Here is a 23199-nt window from a genome sequence, read left to right on the forward strand (position 1 = left end):
TTATTGCAATTTAGTCCTTAAATAAAATAGTGAACATACTAGTCAACTTGTCTTTTAGTAGTAAGTAAACAAACAAAGACTCCTAATTAGTCTGCTGACGTATGCAGTAACATATTGTGTCATTTATCTACCTATTGTTTTGTCAACATTATGAGGGACAAACTGTAAAATGTGATTATTAATCTGCATCAAAAAGCGACATCAGTGTGTAAAGGATATCACCACATGGGCTCAGGAACACTTCAGGAACCCATTGTCAGTAACTACAGTTGGTCGCTACATCTGTAAGTGCAAGTTAAAACACTACTATGCAAAGCCATTTATCAACAACACACAGAAACACCGCCGGCTTCGCTGGGCCTAAGCTCATCTAAGATGGACTGATACAAAGTGGAAAAGTGTTCTGTGGTCTGCGAGTCCACATTTCAATTTGTTTTTGGAAACTGTGGTTGTCGTGTCTTCCGGACCAAAGAGGCACAAAGTGTAAAAGGCAGCATGTGTGATGGTATGGGGGTGTATTAGTGGCCAGGGCATGGGTAACTTACACCTCTGTGAAGGCACCATTAATGCTGAAAGGTACATACAGGTTTTGGAGCAACATATGTTGCCATCCAAGCAACGTTATCATGGACGCCCCTGCTTATTTCAGCAAGACAATGCCAAGCCACGTGTTACATTACTGTGGCTTCATAGTAAAAGAGTGTGGGTACTAGACTGGCCTGCCTGCAGTCCAGACCTGTCTCCCATTGAAAATGTGTGGCGCATTATGAAGCCTAAAATACCACAACGGAGACCCCCGGACTGTTGAACAACTTAAGCTGTACATCAAGCAAGAATGGGAAAGAATTCCACCTGAGAAGCTTAAAAAATGTGTCTCCTCAGTTCCCAAACGTTTACTGAGTGTTGTTAAAAGGAAAGGCCATGTAACACAGTGGTGAACATGCCCTTTCCCAACTACTTTGGCACGCGTTGCAGCCATGAAATTGTAAGTTCATTATTATTTGCAACAAAAAAAATAAAGTTTATGAGTTTGAACATCAAATATCTTGTCTTTGTAGTGCATTCAATTGAATATGGGTTGAAAAGGATTTGCAAATCATTGTATTCCGTTTATATTTACATCTAACACAATTTCCCAACTCATATGGAAACGGGGTTTGTAGACTGGCCTGCCTGTAGTCCAGACCTGTCTCCCATTGAAAATATGAAGGCTAAAATATCAGAAGGGAGACTGTTGAACAACTTAAGCTGTACATCAAGCAAGAATGGGAAAGAATTCCACTTCAAAAATGTGTCTCCTCAGTTCCCAAACCTTTACTGAGTGTTGTTAAAAGGAAAGGCCATGTAACACAGTGGTAAAAATGCCTTTTTTGCAATGTGTAGCTGCCATTAAATTCTAAGTTCATGATTATTTGCAAAAAAAAATAAAAGTTTCTCAGTGTGAACATGAACTATCTTGTCTTTGCAGTCTATTCAATTGAATATAAGTTGAGGATTTGCAAATCATTGTATTCTCTTTTTATTTACCATTTACACAACGTGACAACTTCACTGCTTTTGTAAACACAATCATATCAGACCAAGTAACAGATCAACCAACAATACAATGATGCCCTAATTCTCTTTATTACATAAAATAAAGTCGAAAGTGCAAAATAACCAAACTGGCTTGCTTTTATATCACTCGGCTTCTCTTCAGCCGATGCTCTCCTGTGTACACAAACTTATTTTTTCAAAACAATGAAGGAAAACAAACACAAATACCCAGATCTTATATTTGTGTACAATTCAACTTTGAAGAATGAACAAATATCGACGTCTCCACACTGCTATTGCTGTGATACTGCCTCAGGGGTCGACGCTTGTGTCGATCCGCCCGCCCCCAGAAGTACGAGCCTCGCCAAGCAATCACGCACACGCCGCGCGCGGCCATCACGACTCACTCGTTCATTCATCACGCAGGAGGCCACCACGTCGATATGGCGCCCATCTGCATCCGCCGCGTCCTCATCAGCGAGAGTGTGGACCCTCGCTGCAGGAACATCTTGGAAGAAAATGGCATCCGAGTAACAGAGAAGCAGAACATGAGGAAGGAGGACTTGATCGCGGAGATCAAGGTAAGATCTTTACTCGCCTTCCACCGCCTCTTTCCTCCTTCTCGGCGCATTTGTGTAGCACTTTTATTCAACGTTGATCCACTTATTTAATCCCATTGTAGGTGAAATAGTGAGTTTGAGGTTTCGCTCTTCAAGTGTGATTTGTGACGGCTATAAGCCCCGCCCCCTGCCTTGACTGGATGATGCAATGCAGCCCATCACTTTCTAGCAGCCAGAACCACGTGACCGTCACACACTTTGTCTCTTCTTTCATGCAGAGTACATAATCAGAATCATGTGTTAATATGTCCAATATTTAGACTTTGTCATGTATCTGAAGCAGGGGATTAAACGACAAAAAAGCCAAACGCAGTGAAGTTGTCACGTTGTGTAAAGGGTAAATAAAAACAACATTCAATGATTTGCAAATCCTTTTCAACTTATATTCAATTGAATAGACCGCAAAGACAAGATATTCAATACTTTTTTTTTTGTGTGCAAATAATCATGAACTTAGAATTGAATGGCAGCAACACGTTGCAAAAAAGGCATTTTTACCACTGTGTTACATGGCCTTTCCTTTTAACAACACTCAGTAAAGGTTTGGGAACTGAGGAGACACATTTTTGAAGTGGAATTCTTTCCCATTCTTGCTTGATGTACAGCTTAAGTTGTTCAACAGTCTCCCTTCTGATATTTTAGCCTTCATAATGCGCCACACATTTTCAAGGTCTGGACTACAGGCAGGCCAGTCTAGTGAAGTCACGTTGTTGTAACACGTGGCTTGGCATTGTCTTGCTGAAATAAGCAGGGGTGTCCATGGTAACGTTGCTTGGATGGCAACATATGTTGCTCCAAAAGCTGTATGTACCTTTCAGCATTAATGGTGCCTTCACAGATGTGTAAGTTACCCATGCCTTGTCCATCTTAGATTAGCTTGGGCCCAACGATGCCGGCAGCGTTTCTGGGTGGTGTTGATAAATGGCTTTGGCTTTGCATAGTAGTGTTTTAACTTGCACTTACAGATGTAGCGACCAACTGTAGTTACTGACAGTGGTTTTCTGAAGTGTTCCTGAGCCCATGTGGTGATATCGTTTACACTCTAATGTCGCTTTTTGATGCAGTACCGCCTGAAGGTTCAAAGCTCACGGCCTTGTCGCTTACGTGCAGTGATTTCTCCAGATTCTCGCAACCTTTTGATGATATTACGGAGCATAGATGGTGAAATCCCTAAATTCCTTGCAATAGCTGCTTGAGAAATGTTGTTCTCAAACAATTTGCTCAGGCATTTGTTGACAAAGTGGCGACCCTCGCCCCGTCCTTCTTTGTGAATGACTGAGCATTTCATGGAAGCTGCTTTTATACCCAATCATGGCACCCACCTGTTCCCAATTAGCCTGTTCACCTGTGAGATGTTCCAAATAAGTCTTTGATGAGCATTCCTCAACTTTCTCAGTCTTTTTTGACACTTGTGCCAGCTTTTTTGAAACACGTTGCAGGCATCAGATTCCAAATGAACTAATATTTGCAAAAAATAACAAAGTTTCTCAATGTGAACATGAAATATCTTGTATTTGCAGTCTATTCAATTGAATATAAGTTGAAAAGGATTTGCAAATCATTGTATTCTCTTTTTATTTACCATTTACACAACATGACAACTTCACTGCTTTTGGGGTTCGTACAACTACATACCTTTTTTTAAATTATTTTGCAGTGTGGAATGTTAGAAAATGTTTGATGTGATTTGTATTTTTACGACATCTGGTTGTTACCATAATTCATTAAAATTAAGAGCATGACACAGTTCATTGAACCATCCAGAGACGTTTGTTTTTGCAGGGACCAGTTTAATGTAGGCATTATTATTTATGTGTGTGCGTGTATATATATTTGTGTACACATATTTATAAGTGTGTACGTATATGTGTGAATGTTAATGTGTGTGTGTGTATCAAAAGTATTGGTGCATTTACAGCGCTATAATGGAAGACAATATAGAGGAAGTTTGTGTAGTTTCTAATATACATAAAAATAGTTTGACAGCACTAATTTAAAGTGTAGTTGAGGCATGGTGTTGGTTGTTACTAAACAGATGGCTGTGCAGGTACTTGGGTGCAAACAAGCAGTTATAGAAGTACTACACTTGGTAAAAGTCTTCCACGGTGGTGCTTAAGTGCCTTGTGCAGGTGTGTTTGCCACATTGATGACCCAGCCATGCATGGACATGTTTGCTCTCTCAACATCTCAGGACTACGACGGCCTGGTTGTGCGATCCGCTACCAAGGTGACGGCCGACGTCATCAACGCGGCCGCCAGTCTTAAAATCATCGGGAGAGCCGGGACCGGTGTGGACAACGTGGACGTGGAGGCCGCAACCAAAATGGGGGTAATAGTCATGAAGTAAGGGTGCATGATTGGTGCAACATGGGATTGTACTGTCAATAGGAGCTAACCTAATGTGTGGTGCAGCACGCCCAGCGGCAACACCATCAGTGCAGCCGAACTGACCTGCACTCTCCTGATGAGCCTGTCAAGGCAAGTTGATCTTGACACCATACTATTGTTTTCACAACCCAACGTCCAGATTGTTTACTGACGTGTGTCTCCACACTGCAAAAAGTCAAGTGTTCAAAAACAAGACAAAAAAATACAAAAATGAGGGGTATTTTATTTTGAACTAAGCAGAATTATCTGCCAATAGAATAAGAAAATTTGGCTTGTCAAGACTTTCCAAAACAAGTCAAATTAGCTAACTTCAATGAACCCAAAAATACCTTAAAATAAGTATATTCTCACTAATAAGTGCACTTTTCTTGGTAGAAACAAAAAAAAAAGAGACCTTTTTGCTCAATATGTTGAAAAATATTCTTAAATGAAGTAAAAGCTAGTGCCATTATCTTGATATAATGATATGCGCTCGGCATTACATTTCTTGAAACCAGCAAACTTACACTAAAAACTAATTTATTGTTCTTAATGGAAAGGCAACAAGGCAACCGCTTGTTACTCTCGGGCAATGTTCCCTCTAATTTTTCATGTGTGTGAGCAAACGCACAAACACCCTGAGCATTCAGTGGAATACAGACGTGCACACTGTGGCCATACCAGCAGCACATTTGTCTCAAACCTGACATAACAATTTAAATGTCTTAGTATTATAATCAAGTGACAGTAGTCAATATCAAGAGATTATTTTCTAATATATGTGATTTGGCCCACTTATGTATATATATATATTTTTTTTAATCAGCTATGCACTATAGTGTTTTATGCCTGGGGGGGGGGGTCATGCTTTGGAAAGATTGTGTACCCCTTTCAGAGATCACATTTAGTTTCCCTTAAAACGTTCACATGTTGCATGAGATGAAGTGTTTATTAACTTTCTGTCCGTAAAATAAAAATGTTTTTATTAGCAATTATGTAGTCCTGTAACATCATTTCATGATTAATATCCAAAAAATAACATTCTTAACAAATGACAGTAGAATAAGCACACTGATTGAGGAGTCATAGTAAAACGACCTGAAATTTACACTTTACGTGTAGTGTTGGAGTTGTCCAACTTTTTGTGTGGCCATAAACACACCAGTGGCTAATTGCCATAGTGCAGGGGTCACCAACCTTTTTGAAACCAAGAGCTACTTCTTGGGTACTGATTAATGCGAAGGGCTACCAGTTTGATACACTGTTTTTGTTTGCGGATGACTCGGCCCTGCTGGTATCCGGCAAGGACAAGTCACAGGTGGAGAAAATCCTCAGTGCTGAACTCTGTAGAACTTGCACCTGGCTCGCTGACAACAAGCTATCCATACACTTGGGTAAAATGGAATCCATCCTGTTTGGGTCCCACATCAACCTTAAGAAAGTCAATGACTTCACTATAAAAGTGGGTGACATTGTTATCACCAGGAAAGATGAGGTCACCTACCTAGGTTCCATTCTAGAGGCTAATCTTTCCTGTGATAAAATGGCAACCAAGGTAATCAAAGGTCAACCGATTAACGAGATTTCTCTATAGAATCTCCTCTCTGGTCAACAAAATACCATGAAGATTCTGGCGGGAACTCTCGTTCAACCCTTTTTCGATTACGCATGCACCTCCTGGTACTCTAGCACCTCCAAAACCCTCAAATCTAGACTCCAAACATCCCAGAACAAGTTAGTCAGATTACTGCTATACCTCCACCCCAGATCACACCTCACTCCTACCCACTTCTCCAAAGTGGGCTGGCTCAGGGTGGAGGACAGAGTAAAACAACTTGCACTGAGCTTAGTCTATAAAATCCGCTACACCTCCCTGATACCGAAGTACATGTCAAACTACTTCCTTAACCGCCATAACCACAACACCAGGGGGAGCTCCACTAACCACGTTAAACCCAGATTCCGATCTAACAAAGGTCTTAACTCATTTTCTTTCTATGCCACATCAATGTGGAATGCACTCCCAACAGGTTTAAAAGAAAGGGCATCTCTATCCTCCTTCAAAACCGCACTAACAGAACACCTCCAGGCAACTTCAACCCTAAACTAACACCCTCCCCCTTCCACATCATACCTCTTCGGATTGTAAATAATCAAATGTAGACACTTTTTCTTATAGTTTTTAATCTCTCTCTCTGTGTCCACTACTTGCTGTACATATCCTACCAAGTCAGACCTACACTGTTCCAATGTCAATTTCTCTGATGATGCAATTGTTGATGACTGAAGTGTGACCTGTTCAGCATCCAGGCTGAATGTCACACTTAACTGCTCAGCAATGCATGATATGTCCACATTCATGAAAGGATTAGAAATGAACGACACACATGGCTCAAGCTGATCCAGGTCACAAAACCTGTTCTCAAACTCTTGCCCAACTCTGTTTATGACCTGAGAGTACTTTTCTGCAACTTTGTCAAAAGCCTCAGATGCAGAAGCATTGTCTTTCAGTACCATCTGCACAGAGGGAAAGTGCAGCACTTTTTTTCTCTGTAAATGCACAGAGAAAAGGTTCATCATAGCTTTAAATGCATTTAAAGCACTTATCATATCGGCGACAGTTTTGGGTACAGGAAAGATTGTGTACCCCTTTCAGAGATCACATTTAGTTTCCCTTAAAACGTTCACATGTTGCATGAGATGAAGTGTTTATTAACTTTCTGTCCGTAAAATAAAAATGTTTTTATTAGCAATTATGTAGTCCTTGCAGCTCACAGTTCAAACTGTTCAGTTTTCCAGTAATGTCCGTTAAAAATGCAAGGTCAAGTATCCACTCAGTGTCCTCCAGCAGCACGGTGTCCTCATCTCTGGACTGCATGAACTCTTTGATTTCACCCAAAAGTGACAAAAAACGTTGCAAAATTGTCAGGAAAGAAGAGGAAAATTTAAAAGGTAAAAAGGTATATGTGTTTATAAATCCTAAAATCATTTTTAAGGTTGTATTCTTCCTATAAAATTGTCTTTCTGAAAGTTATAAGAAGCAAAGTAAAAAAATTAATGAATTTATTTAAAGGCCTACAGAAATGAAATTTTCTTATTTAAATGGGGATAGCAGGTCCATTCTATGTGTCATACTTGATCATTTCGCGATATTGCCATATTTTTGCTGAAAGGATTTAGTAGAGAACATCGACGATAAATTTGCAACTTTTGGTCGCTGATAAAAAAGCCCTGCCTGTACCGGAAGTAGCGTGACGTCACAGGTTGTGGAGCTCCTCACATCTGCACATTGTTTACAATCATTCCCACCAGCAGTGAGAGCGATTTGGACCGAGAAAGCGACGATTACCCCATTAATTTGAGCGAGGATGAAAGATTTGTGGATGAGGAAAGTGAGAGTGAAGGATTAGAGGGCAGTGGAAGCGATTCAGATAGGGAAGATGCTGTGAGAGGCGGGTGGGACCTGATATTCAGCTGGGAATGACTAAAACAGTAAATAAACACAAGACATATATATTTACTCTATTAGCCACAACACAACCAGGCTTATATTTAATATGCCACAAATTAATCCGCATAACAAACACCTCCCCCCTCCTGTCCATATAACCCACCAATACAACTCAAACACCCGCGCAACACACTCAATCCCACAGCCCAAAGTACCGTTCACCTCCGTAAAGCTCATACAGCACATATATTTCCCCAAAGTTACGTACGTGACATGCACATAGCGGCACGCACGTACGGGCAAGCGATCAAATGTTTGGAAGCCAAAGCTGCGTACTCACGGTAGCGCGTCTGCTATCCAACTCAAAGTCCTCCTGGTTGTGTTGCTGTAGCCGGCCGCTAACACACCGACCCCACCTACAGCTTTCTTCTTTGCTCTCTTCATTGTTCATTAAACAAATTGCAAAAGATTCACCAACACAGATGTCCAGAATACTGTGGAATTTTGCGATGAAAACAGACGACTTAATAGCTGGCCACAATGGTGTCCCAATACTTCCGCACAATCTTGTGTTTCTCTGAAACCAAATTTGATCAAAGTATTTCTGACTCAGAGATAGAAATAGAAAACTTTTCGGTTATCGGAAAGGATAGGAATAAACACGGCGGGGGGGCGTTTGTATGTATATTCACCAAGATATTAAATACATAACTCGCACTGATCTTAACCACAATGACCTGGAATCTGTGTGGGCGGAAATCAAATTTAAAAACGCTAAGCCGGTACTAATAGGGACTGTTTATAGACCCCCTAATCAGAGTGATTTCTATGGGGCTCTGGAAGAGTGCTTGGCAGGAACAGACAACGTGGAGAAAATTATAACTGGGGATCTGAACACAGATATTCAACGCAAAGATGCGCCTGTCTTCAGATCCTACAGCAAGTTTTGTAATCTGCAGGGTCTTTCCCAGCTAATAGCGCTACCTACAAGGGTGTGTGATTCCACCCAATCAACCATAGATCTCATTCTCACTTCAGACCGGCCTAAAATAAAAAATAGTGGGGTCATGATCTGTGGTCTTAGCACTGCACCCGCAAAATAGCTAAACCCAAAGCCAATGGCCACATAACAGCCCAATCCAGATCCCTCAAAAAATACTCCAATGACAATTTCAATTTAAAATTAGATGAGTGGGACTGGTCCCCTGTGCTCGCGAGCAACCTGGTCGATGTTGCTTGGGATCGCTTCAAAACGGCGTTTCTAAAGATACTAAATGACATGGCTCCCGTGAAAACAGTCAGGATCAAAGCCCGCTCTGAACCATGGATGAATCCGGACCTATTAGCTGCCATAAAAGACAGAAACAGGAAATACTCTGAATACCAAAAATGTAAAACAGAAGTAGATAAACAACCCAATAATATCAACCTCAAATTACTCCTTTCAACTCTTAAAAAGCAATGCAATAAATTAAGAAATAAGTCAACCAACCTGACTAAATCCTTAAAAAAAAAGTATATTAACGACAAAATAGAGGAAAGCACAAATAAGCCACGTGAGCTCTGGAAAATTCTCAACAACCAGCTTCCTGGTTGCAGCCAGAAACTTAAAACCAGACTCACCAACATCAGCATCAAGGAGGGTGACTCCCTCATTACAGACAAAATGGAGGTAGCTAGCAGACTTAACATCTTTTTCACCAGCATAGCCGCAACTCTTGTCAACAAGCTGTCCCACCACTCTGGTCGCTTTGGTGTAGAACACATTAAAGCCTTCTACAGAAAGCTAGGAGTATCCAACGATGATTTCAAATTAGAAATGGTCACAGCTGATGAGGTGTTTAAAAAATTGAGCGCGCTCCACCCTAACAAGGCCACCGGCCTTGATAATATTCCCTCCAGATTCCTCAGGGACTCTGCCTCCATCATTGCCCCGATCATCACGCACATAATAAACCTATCAATTACACAATGCCAAGTACCAAAAGATTTTAAGATAGCAAGAGTAACTCCCCTCTTTAAAAAAGGAAGCAAATTGGAACCTGGCAACTACCGACCTGTTTCTATTCTCAGTTCCATTTCGAAAGTAATGGAGAAAATAGTTTATGAACAGTTCGATAGTTACCTTGCCACTAATAAACTCATGTACAAATTCCCATCCGGCTTCAGAACTAACCACTCCACTGACACATGCCTTCTCTATCTGACCGACCACAATACAAATACTGCGGCATGGTCATGCTGGACCTTCAGAAGGCCTTTGACACCATTAACCACGCTATACTGTTGGATAAGCTCAGAGCAATCGGATTTAACAAAACCTCATGTAGCTGGATGCAATCTTACTTGGAGGGGAGGGAGCAGGTGGTAGAGGTGAACGGCACCGTGTCCCCCCCCTCTCGGTGAGCTGTGGAGTCCCCCAAGGCAGTATATTGGGACCTTTACTGTTCCTAATATACATAAACGACATGTCATCAGCATGCGACTGTGAATTGTTTTTGTTTGCGGATGACTCGGCCCTGCTGGTATCCGGCAAGGACAAGTCACAGGTGGAGAAAATCCTCAGTGCTGAGCTCTGTAGAACTTGCACCTGGCTCGCTGACAACAAGCTATCCATACACTTGGGTAAAACAGAATCCATCCTGTTTGGGTCCCACATCAACCTTAAGAAAGTCAATGACTTCACTATAAAAGTGGGTGACATTGTTATCACCAGGAAAGATGAGGTCACCTACCTAGGTTCCATTCTAGAGGCTAACCTTTCCTGTGATAAAATGGCAACCAAGGTAATCAGAAAGGTTAACCAACGAGCGAGATTTCTCTACAGAATCTCCTCTTTGGTCAACAAAAGCACCATGAGGATTCTGGCGGGAACTCTCGTTCAACCCTTTTTCGATTACGCATGCACCTCCTGGTACCCCAGCACCTCCTAAACCCTCAAATCTAGACTCCAAACATCCCAGAACAAGCTAGTCAGGTTACTTCTAGACCTCCACCCCAGATCACACCTCACTCCTACCCACTTCTCCAAAGTGGGCTGGCTCAGGGTGGAGGACAGAGTTAAACAACTTGCACTGAGCCTAGTCCATAAAATCCACTACACCTCCCTGATACCGAAGTACATGTCAAACTACTTCCTTAACGTAAATGACCGCCATAACCACAACACCAGGGGGAGCTCCACTAACCACGTTAAACCCAGATTCCGAACTAACAAAGGTCTTAACTCATTCTCTTTCTATGCCACATCAATGTGGAATGCGCTCCCAACAGGTATAAAAGAAAGGGCATCTCTATCCTCCTTCAAAACCGCAATAAAAGTTCACCTCCAGGCAACTTCAACCCTAAACTAACACCCTCCCCGGATTGCTAATAATCAAATGTAAACAATCAAATGCAGATACTTTTTCTTATGCCTTCTGATCTCTCTCTCTCTCTCTCTCTCTCTCTCTCTCTCTCTTTCTCTCTCTCTTTCTCTCTCTCTCTCTCTCTCTCTCTCTCTCTCTCTCTCTCTCTGTCCACTACTTGCTGTCTATATCCTACCCCCCCTCCACACCCCTGATTGTCCATCCATTTTCTACCGCTTATTCCCTTCGGGGTCGCGGGGGGCGCTGGAGCCTATCTCAGCTACAATCGGGCGGAAGGCGGGGTACACCCTGGACAAGTCGCCACCTCATCGCAGGGCCAACACAGATAGACAGACAACATTCAAACTCACATTCACACACTAGGGCCAATTTAGTGTTGCCAATCAACCTATCCCCAGGTGCATGTTTTTGGATGTGGGAGGAAGCCGGAGTACCCGGAGGGAACCCACGCAGTCACGGGGAGAACATGCAAACTCCACACAGAAAGATCCCGAGCCCGGGATTGAACTCAGGACTACTCAGGACCTTCGTATTGTGAGGCAGACGCACTAACCCCTCTCCCACCGTGCTGCCCCTGATTGTAAATAATGTAAATAATTCAATGTGATTATCTTGTGTGATGACTGTATTATGATGATAGTATATATGATAGTATATATCTGTATCATGAATCAATTTAAGTGGACCCCGACTTAAACAAGTTGAAAAACTTATTCGGGTGTTGCCATTTAGTGGTCAATTGTACGGAATATGTACTTCACTGTGCAACCTACTAATAAAAGTCTCAATCAATCAATCAAAAACCGTGACGTCATGCGCAAACGTCATCATACCAAGACGTTTTCAGCAGAATATTTCGCGGGAAATTTAAAATTGCACTTTACTAATCTAACCCAGCCGTATTGGCATGTGTTGCAATGTTAAGATTTCATCATTGATATATAAACTATTAGACTGCGTGGTCGGTAGTAGTGGGTTTCAGTAGGCCTTTAAACAAGTGAAGACCAAGTCTTTAAAATATTTTCTTGGATTTTCAAATTCTATTTGAGTTTTGTCTCTCTTAGAATTAAAAATGTCGAGCAAAGCGAGACCAGCTTGCTAGTAATTAAATTCAATTGAAAAAATAGAGGCAGCTCACTGGTAAGTGCTGCTATTTGAGCTATTTTTAGAACAGGCCAGCGGGCTACTCAACTGGTCCTTACGGGCGACCTGGTGCCCACGGGCACCGCCTTGGTGACCCCTGATATAGGTCATAAAATCTCAGCAACAAGCTGTAATATCTTACTGAGATAATTTAGGACCAAAACACTTAAAACAAGTAAAACACTCTAACATAAAATCTGCTTAATGAGAAGAATTATCTTATCGGACAGAAAATAAGCAAATATCACCCTTATTTGAGATATTTAATCTTACAAACTCCGTTTCCATATGAGTTGGGCAATTGTGTTAGATGTAAATATAAACGGAATACAATGATTTGCAAATCCTTTTCAACCCATATTCAGTTGAATGCACTACAAAGACAAGATATTTGATGTTCAAACCCATAAACTTAATTTTTTTTTTGCAAATAATAATTAACTTAGAATTTCATGGCTGCAACACGTGCCAAAGTAGTTGGGAAAGGACATGTTCACCACTGTGTTACATGGCCTTTCGTTTTAACAACACTCAGTAAACGTTTGGGAACTGAGGAGACACATTTTTTAAGCTTCTCGGGTGGAATTCTTTCCCATTCTTGCTTGATGTACAGCTTAAGTTGTTCAACAGTCCGGGGGTCTCAGTTGTGGTATTTTAGTACCCGCACTCTTTTACTATGAAGCCACGTTGATGTAACACGTGGCTTGGCATTGTCTTGCTGAAATAAGCAGGGGCGTCCATGGTAACGTTGCTTGGATGGCAACATATGTTGCTCCAAAACCTGTATGTACCTTTCAGCATTAATGGTGCCTTCACAGATGTGTAAGTTACCCATGTCTTGGGCACTAATACACCCCCATACCATCACAGATGCTGGCTTTTACACATTGCGCCTATAACAATCCAGATGGTTCTTTTCCTCTTTGGTCCGGAGGACACAACGTCCACAGTTTCCAAAAACAATTTGAAATGTGGACTCGTCAGACCACAGAACACTTTTCCACTTTGTATCAGTCCATCTTAGATGAGCTCAGGCCCAGCGAAGCCGACGGCGTTTCTGGGTGTTGTTGATAAACGGTTTTCGCCTTGCATAGGAGAATTTTAACTTGCACTTACAGATGTAGCGACCAACTGTAGTTACTGACAGTGGGTTTCTGAAGTGTTCCTGAGCCCATGTGGTGATATCTTTTACACACTGATGTCGCTTGTTGATGCAGTACAGCCTGAGGGATCGAAGGTCACGGGCTTTGCTGCTTACGTGCAGTGATTTCTCCAGATTCTCTGAACCCTTTGATGATATTACGGACCGTAGATGGTGAAATCCCTAAATTCCTTGCAATAGCTGCTTGAGAAAGGTTTTTCTTAAACTGTTCACCAATTTGCTCACGCATTTGTTGACAAAGTGGTAAACATCGCCCCATCCTTGTTTGTGAATGACTGAGCATTTCATGGAATCTACTTTTATACCCAATCATGGCACCCACCTGTTCCCAATTTGCCTGTTCACCTGTGGGATGTTCCAAATAAGTGTTTGATGAGCATTCCTCAACTTTATCAGTATTTATTGCCACCTTTCCCAACTTCTTTGTCACGTGTTGCTGGCATCAAATTCTAAAGTTAATGATTATTTGCACAAAAAAAAAAATGTTTATCAGTTTGAACTTCAAATATGTTGTCTTTGTAGCATATTCAACTGAGTATGGGTTGAAAAGGATTTGCAAATCATTGTATTCCGTTTATATTTACATCTAACACAATTTCCCAACTCATATGGAAACGGGGTTTGTACTTAGATTTCAGTTTTTGCAGTGCAAGTGTTTACTAACGTGAGTTCGCTTGCAGAAATGTGCCTCAAGCTGCAATGTCGATGAGAGCTGGCAACTGGGATCGCAAAAAGGTGAGCCCGCCAAGAGATTACAGTCGCATGGTCGGCTTCATTGTCCGTGATGAGATGTGACGCTTGGCTCTGCGTGGCTTTTGTTCTACTAGGCAGGGTTCATTGTCTAATTTTCAAATGTTGCAGTTTATGGGCACGGAGATTTATGGCAAAGTGCTTGGGATAGTCGGACTGGGAAGAATCGGGAAGGAAGTGGCCCACAGAATGCAGTCGTTTGGCATGAAGGTTGGCCTACCCGTCACATGGTACAGTACGTTCTGGAATATTCACTTGCAAATATGTTTCCTATCAGACTATCGGCTACGATCCAATTACTCCACCCGAGGTGTCGGCCAGCTGGGGGGTCCAGCAGATGTCCTTGGAGCAGCTTTGGCCCCTGTGTGACTATATCACTGTCCACACTCCATTGATGCCCTCCACTGTGGGTGAGTCACCTGTATGGCTTTCTCCAGTTCCTCAATGTACTTTACATTTAATACAGAGCAGTGATTCCTTACGGGAATTCAGGCTTCTGCAAAATTCCAAATTTGGGATTTTCAGTTGAATTGAATTGGCTCACTACAGGGATTTAAATTAGTGGAATTCAGTTCATTGACATTCAAAATAAGTGTCTTGCAGACAAGTAACAGGAAGAATTTCATATCTAACTAGGACAAAGTAAAGCACTCTGGGAAAGGAAGTTTTTCTCCATAAATAAAACATCAAGTTAAATGATCTCTTTTATGGTAGATCTTTTATTGTTAAATGTCGATGAAAGACCTATGCAGTAATAAAAAATGTTTTTTTAATGAAATATGTAAAGCACACATGTATGGAATGTACTAGAAAGCATGACTCTGGAACACGCTTGTTTACTGCTGCTAATGACAGCGATAAATGCATTTCCACCAAGTAGGAATTATACATTTTTCAACATTATGGGAGCCCTCTAGAACTTAAATAACACCCTTTAGTCATCTTTACACTCATTTGAATCCAAAATAATAATGCTGCTGGAGCTGAGCCAATCAGTGGCCACTATACTGAACTGATTGGTTTGGTCTCATCTAGTGGCCAGTACTAGTGTAGTATTGATATTTGTAGTTCACTTAGCCATTTGTATGCTTTAAAATGCTTCATTCAGGACAGAGCTGGGCAAAATAGGGCCCCCATTAAGATTTTCTATCCAGTCAGCTGGACGTTCTACATCATTTTTTTGTACCTGTAACATGAAAAGTGTATTTGCCATTATGATGTGCAGTGATGTTTTTAAATGACTAAGTCTTGCACCATAGAAAGTATTTCAATGGTTGAAATCTGCACTTTTGAGTGTTCTAGGAGTTACTAGGGTAATTTAGGTCACAGCAGCTCAGACCAGGAACAAAGCAGAGTGGGCGGGGCTTGTTTTCAGAGCAGCCAGCTCCAAACACATGTGTCAGGAACAGATGCAGGAGCACATTTTTACTACAAATGTCTACATAAAAGTGATGATATATCATATTGTAAGTGTTTATTACACTTGTTGGTTTGTTGCATTTTTGTTGTGTTTTGCTTGATTGTAAAAGATACACATCAATGGAGGAGCTGGTCTGAGAAGTAAAAGATGTTCATATGTTATAATAAATGATAAATGGGTTATACTTGTATAGCGCTTTTCTACCTTCAAGGTACTCAAAGCGCTTTGACATGTTGTTAATATTCAGTCTTTTATTGTTCATAGATAATATTGTAAATCCCCCTTTCTTTATTTCCATGTACATTTTGGGTGTCCCATTCAGTAAAAAAAACTGTCAAATTCCTTTCCGTTTTTCTCAGGTGGTCCGTCATAACTTTTTTCAAGTCACTAGAGAAAAGTGCTATATAAATATAATTCACTTCTCTTCACTTTTCAAACTTTCTTTCTTTCTTTCTTTTTTCTTTTTTCTTTTTTCTTTTTTCTTTTTCTCTTTTTTCTTTTTTCTTTTTTTTTCTATCTTTTTTCTTTCTTTTTTTCTTTCTTTTTTCTTCTTTTCTTTCTTTCTTCTTTTCTTTCATTTCTTTCTTTCCTTTCTAACATGAACACACTTACAGCATAACACATCACAATTTCATATCATTTCACTTGACCTCATGTCCGAAAAGGAGTGGGAAGAAGCAAAACTTATTTAATCCTACCCCTTTCCCACTTCAGAGCATTCACAAATATACACGTTCATTTACTGACTTTTTTTTATAGTAAAATGACATCCGTGAACGGGTAACACAACCGTTTTGTAATATATAATTAAGTCAGTCATTATTAACATACTGAGATGAAGAATAAGGTTGAAAGTATTTCTCATAATTCTTCTTCTTTGTACTTTGTAAGCAATTTTCATTTGAACAATTGGATCATATCAGTACAATGTTTAACTTCTTTGCTTAATCCATTCCAAATTCTATGGGACATTGTGACTTTTGGTGTTAGTGTTCCTGAAAAAAAGGGAGCCAAACACACATACTGTACATTACAGCTAAATGTGTATATATCATTCATACACACATACACCTTGGCCCCACAGACACATTTTTTCTCTCAATGTGGCCCCCAAGTCAAAATATTTGCCCAGCTCTGATTTAGGGCATCATTTTGTAGAATATTCTTTAAAAATGTATCATTTAAAAGGCAAAAAATGTGGTGAAGCTGCAATATTTGCAGGCACAAAGTGGCGAGGAGCGATTGCACACCAAATTAATCAATTGGAATTGAATTGTTTTGACTATTATTGTCTATCCCAGGTCTACTAAATGATGAAACCTTTGCTAAGTGCAAGAGAGGAGTGAAAGTAGTCAACTGTGCACGCGGCGGCATCATCGATGAAGACGCCCTCCTCAGAGCGTTGGAGTCGGGACAGTGTGGAGGCGCCGGCCTCGACGTCTTTGTGGAGGCAAGACTTTTTCCTTAAGCTTGAACAGTTTGTGTTTTATTATCCACTGTAATCACCAGAAATGCTGAGATTCCATTTGTTGGTCATGTGACATGCCAGGTGGAGTAAATAACAAGTAGGGCTGCCAAATGAATATTTCATTAATCTGATTAATGACATTTTGGACTTTGAATTAATAATGATGAAAGATTACTCACTAGCATCATTCAAATTTGCTGGGGGAAAAAAAGTCCCAATTTTGTCAGAATGTCATCCAGGAACATTTTCAAATGTTTTATTTGAATGCACAGCATTTGGTAACAGTTTTATCTAAAGATCTTTTAGGATGTATTTTGGGGGGAAATTTGAAGTGAAGTGAATTATATTTATATAGCGCTTTTCTCTAGTGACTCAAAGCGCTTTTCCATAGTGAAAGCCAATATCTAAGTTACATTTAAACCATACTTGCCAAGCCTCCCGGTTTTACCGGGAGACTCCCGGAATTCAGCGCCTCTCCCGATAACCTCCCGGAAGAAATTTTCTCCCGATAAACTCCCGGAATTCAGCCGGAGCTGGAGGCCACGCCCCCTCCAGCTACATGCGGACCTGAGTGGGGACAGCGGCGACAGTCTGTTTTCACGTCCGCTTTCCCACGATACAAACAGCGTGCCTGCCCAATCACGTTATAACTGTAGAATGATCGAGGGCGAGTTATTGGTTTCTTATGTGGGTTTATTGTTAAGCAGTTTCATTAACGTCCTCCCAGCGCGGCAACAAGACACAACAACAGCAGTCACGTTTTCGTCTACCGTAAAGCAGTTCATCTGCCGTAAACAGCAATGTTGTGACACTCTTAAACAGGACAATACTGCCATCTACTGGATAGCCTCCGGAACTCTGAAATTCAAGTATTTATATGTATAATAAAATAAATATATATATAGCTAGAATTCACTGAAAGTCAAGTATTTGGTGAATTGTAGCTGTAAATATACTCCTCCCCTCTTAACCACGCCCCCCTCCGCCAAACACACCCCCGCCCCACCCCCGACCACGCACCACCACCCACCTCCCGGAATCGGAGGTCTTAAGGTTGGCAAGTATGATTTAAACCAGTGTGGGTGGCACTGGGAGCAGGTGGGTAAAGTGTCTTGCCCAACAGCAGTGACTAGGATGGCGGAAGCGGGGATCGAACCTGGAACCCTCAAGTTGCTGGCACGGCCACTCTACCAACCGACCAGTATTTGCCAGTCGGAGTCTCCACACTCGTTTTTGTAGCGATTAATACATTGATCTCATCACTGACCATTAATGACTTCTACAGTCAAAATAATTCCATCCATTTTCTACCGCTTGTCCCTCTCTGGGTCGCGGGGGCTGCTGGAGCCTATCCCAACTGCACTCGGGCGGAAGGCGGGGTACACCCTGGACAAGTCGCCACCTCATCGCAGGGCGTCGAAATAAATTGTGTGATTACTTTTAAGTTTGTTTATGATGAATGCGATCATTTTTTTGTGATTAATCACATCAGTTAACACGTTCATTTTGACCGCTTTAATCATGAGTCAATCATATTTGTTACATAAGTGGAATATGCCAGTCATGCCTTCTGGACTGCATAGTGCAGAAAGCAGGAAAAAGAAGTCAGACACACACTTAGGAAATTACTTTAAAAACAGCAATGTCAGCATTATGAGACTGCACATTCCTTTATGTGGAACTTGTTTTCATGGAGGGCCACATGGCAGTCATGGCTGCCCTCAGAGGGCCGCTTGTAACAAGTGAATGTAAGAATCCATCCATCCATCTTCTTCCGCTTATCCGAGGTCGGGTCGCGGGGGCAGCAGCCTAAGCAGGGAAGCCCAGACTTTCCTCTCCGCAGCCACATGGTCCAGCTCCTCCCGGGAGATCCCGAGGCGTTCCCAGGCCAGCCGGGAGACATAGTCTTCCCAACGTGTCCTGGGTCTTCCCCGTGGCCTCCTACCGGTTGGACGTGCCCTAAACACCTCCCTAGGGAGGCATTCGGGTGGCATCCTGACCAGAACCACCTCAACTGGCTCCTCTCCATGTGGAGGAGCAGTGGCTTTACTCCGGATGGCAGAGCTTCTCACCCTATCTCTAAGGGAGAGCCCCGCCACCCGGCGGAGGAAAGTCATTTACCCGTGATCTTGTCCTTTCGGTCATAACCCAAAGCTCATGACCATAGGTGAGGATGGGAACGTAGATCGACCGGTAAATTGAGAGCTTTGCCTTCCGGCTCAGCTCCTTCTTCACCACAACGGATCGATACAGCGTCCGCATTACTGAAGACGCCGCACCGATCCGCCTGTCGATCTCACCATCCACTCTTCCCTCACTCGTGAACAAAACTCCGAGGTACTTGAACTCCTCCACTTGAATATAAAAGTATAATCACTTCATTATATTATTGCCTATGCATTTGGTTATTTGATTTTTGTACGTACAAATTGATGGATAACTTGCTTTGAAGTCGTGAGTCAAGGTGACAAACAGGGGCCGTACTTATCAAGCTTCTTAGAGTGCCATTTTACACTTAAGTCCTGAGAATTTGCGAAATTTAGTCCTACTCTCAAACTTAAGAATAAAAGCTTTTTATCAACGTTCTTAAGTCTAAGAATCACTCCTACTCTCCACGATATTTAAGAGACCTTCAGAGGTGTCTTAAGTGGTTAGGAGTTGCCAGCAGGGGATGGCACTGAGGCGAGAGAGACGTGCGCGAACGTTCAGGGAACGGAACAATGTTTTTTTTTTTTTGATGACGAGCAGCTGATCAAACGGTATCGTTTAGACAGAGCGGATATTATTTTTGTCACAGATTTAATACCTTTCGATTCCTTGTTGATTTCTGCATGTGTCTGCAGTGGGCTAGTATATATAGAGCCACCCACACCAGTTTCAAATTAGTTGCCTAATTAATGAATTGGAAAGAAAATGTTATGACAGTAGCGTATGTGTGTGGCCGTGAGGTGAGTGACATCAGTGAGTGTGTGGGCGAGAGAAGAGAGGGAGCGGTAGCGTGAGTGCCGGCGGGGACTAGTTTGTTTTGTATTATTTTGTAGTTTATAGTCAAAATATACACTCCCATTGTCCACTTAAATATTTCCAAGATATTTCTTTATTCTTAGACAACGGATTCCCTTCCGTGATTGGTCATTTCTATGGACACAGAAATGACGTCACCTAAAATTCCGTTTACGGCACATAGTAATGTCGTAATTCAGCTCTGAGTGTGACACTTAAGATTCAGTCCTACACTTCGCTGAAAGTGTGAGTAAGACGCTTGATAACTAACTTTTAAGTGCAGCTTTCAGCGAAGAATTTATTTACTCTGAAGTCAACTCTTAGCAGACTTCTTAGAAGTAATTCTAAGAAGCTTGATAAGTACGGCCCCAGATATTTAAGTATTTAAGTGTTATTTTTACAGACTATCATATGGTATATAATAATTAAAGGTGCTAAAAATTGTTTTATCACATTCGAATCCCGATTTTTTTTTTGTGGAAATTTCCCAAAAATGTGTTGTTTTTTTGACAAATTAATAAAAAATAAAAAAACTTTTTAGGCCATCTCTATGTGCACATTTGTGTCATACGTCAGCAACCACAATGGTAAATGGGTTATACTTGTATAGCGCTTTTCTACCTTCAAGGTACCAGTACTCAAAGCGCTTTGACACTATATCCACATCAGTGTTTCCCATAAACTGCCAAGATACCTGTGGTGGTGGGGGCGTGGCTATGGGCAAGGCTATGGGCGTGGTCACCATGACATCAAGTAATTTGCATAATTTACTAAAATGATATGATTTTCTCTAAAAAGCCTCAAAAAATGTATACTTACTAATTAATAATAACAGTTTTGTTTTAAACGTCCATCCATCGATCCATTTTACAATATAATTACAACACTTTATGTACATATTTATATACAGATTTGAACAATAAGTCACTGAAATATATTTATTAATTGTGGTTCTTACAAAAAATATATCTTATAAAATATAAAAGCTAAAATGTCTCTTAAAGCTCTGCCCCTTTAATTAGTGCATACTAAATAATTTAACTTAAGCCTACTACTACAACCATATTATTTACCAGCAACATAAAGTGAAACAGAGGCAGAGGTGTCCTGCCACAGTCAGTAACAAATAAACAGAAAACCAGTAGTGGTCAAATACAAATAAGGAAACAAGAGAAGTATCGTACACTTCTCTTTTGTAAAGTAAATCTGAACAGCCTATATGGGCATCTACATCAACTATATGATTTGCCTTCAAAGCTGGACAGGACAAAAAAAAAAAAATCTGTTTGTGGCGGACGTAATTTTTTCGTGGCGGGCCGCCACAAATAAATGAATGTGTGGGAAACACTGCACATTCATCCATTCACACACACATTCACACACTGATGGCGGGAGCTGCCATGCAAGGCCCTAACCACCACCCATCAGGAGCAAGAGTGAAGTGTCTCAAGAACACAACAGACGTGACTAGGTTGGTAGAAGCTGGGGATCGAACCAGGAACCCTCAGATTGCTGGCAAGGCCACTCTCCCAACTGCGCCACGCCGTCCCCCACCTCCACCTAGCCATTTTTATGCTTGAAAATGCTTCATTTAGGACAGACCTGGGCAAAATAGGGCCTTACAAAACCTCCCTTTGGAGGTTTTGTAACCTGTAAGCTGTTTTCGTAAGGTGTTATTATTATACACAATGATACATTGCAAAAATCAGATTGAATCGAGTATCGATTATGAATCAAATCCTCACCCCGAGAATCGGAATTGAATGGCGAGGTGCCCAAAGATTCACACCAATAACAATGGAATATTTGTATATATATCAAAGTGTAAAACAGGAAATTTCATGTATTACATACATTTTTTTTATGTCAAAACAATGAAAACATTTAGTAAGAAGGATGAAGTATCCACATTATCTTCAGGCTTTTGCAGGCCACATTAAATGACGTGTGGGGCCGGATCTGGCCCCCAGGCCTTGAGTTTGACACCTGTGGTTTAGCATAATGCTTCTCAAATAAGAATAAGAAGTAACCTATCCAACGACATCCAGTATTGGCATCTTTGTTCAGGTTTGAACCAAAAAACAAGCCTTCAGCTATGTGGCAGTAGTGCTCAAAAATGAGCATTTTTAAGCCTCTTGTCTAGTACAGTAGATGGATGCTATATACTATAATATGTAGTACATATTAGGGCTGTCATCGACTTAAGATTTTCACAGTTGAATCTGATTCGTTAGATTTTGCCCATTGAAGACGACCAGTCGAAGTTATGCCGTTTAGTTTTTTTCATTTTAATGAGAAATAAACCGATGACGATGTAGTGCAGGGGTGTCCAAAGTGCGGCCCGGGGGCCATTTGCGGGCCGCAGATAATTGTTTACCGGCCCGCCACACATTCTGAAAATGCTATTGCAAAAAATAAAAATGAACATTAAAAAAAGTGGAATGAGGTGAAATCTAACGAGAAAAAGTTGCAATGTTGACACAAAGCTGCCATGCAGGCTGTTTTTCTTTTCTTTTGTCTTTCTTTCTTTTTCTTTTTTTTGCCACTGCTCAAAAAAAAAAAAAGACAAAAAAATCCATGTTATAATTAATTATTTTCAAAGCTCCAATTAGTTCAAATTTTTCACTTTAAAATGTTTTATGTGGTAAATATTGCATATATTGTGTAGTTGCCATATAAAAACAAAGTTTTCTTTGACAAAAGAGCATAAAACAAACAAAATAATAGTTCAAACGTAAAATCGACAGATATATCTGAAGTTGACCTCGTAACTTAAGTGATGAAAGTAAAAAAATAAAAAAAATGTACGTGTGGGGCACCTTTTGGATCCCAAATATATTTAGTGGTATTTTATTTATCTTTTCACTGTGATGATTCAAAAATTTTAAATAATTAAAATCAAAGGTGTCCT

At 41.0% G+C, this 23199-nt stretch overlaps 1 protein-coding gene across 1 annotated transcript in view; it reads left to right on the forward strand.

Annotated features, from left to right (window-relative positions):
• Window positions 1-1885: 1885 nt before the first annotated feature.
• phgdh (phosphoglycerate dehydrogenase) overlaps window positions 1886-23199 on the forward strand; it is a 36328-nt gene continuing 15014 nt past the window's right edge. The window contains exons 1-7 of the mRNA XM_062069864.1: window positions 1886-2117; window positions 4348-4499; window positions 4569-4634; window positions 14328-14382; window positions 14509-14607; window positions 14675-14807; window positions 17119-17267. Of these exons, the coding sequence (XP_061925848.1) occupies window positions 1980-2117; window positions 4348-4499; window positions 4569-4634; window positions 14328-14382; window positions 14509-14607; window positions 14675-14807; window positions 17119-17267 (792 nt within the window). The 5' untranslated portion in view covers window positions 1886-1979. The remainder of the gene's footprint in view (window positions 2118-4347; window positions 4500-4568; window positions 4635-14327; window positions 14383-14508; window positions 14608-14674; window positions 14808-17118; window positions 17268-23199) is intronic.

This window comes from Entelurus aequoreus, linkage group LG14 (assembly GCF_033978785.1).
Source record: "Entelurus aequoreus isolate RoL-2023_Sb linkage group LG14, RoL_Eaeq_v1.1, whole genome shotgun sequence".
NCBI classification, from domain to species: Eukaryota; Metazoa; Chordata; class Actinopteri; order Syngnathiformes; family Syngnathidae; genus Entelurus; species Entelurus aequoreus.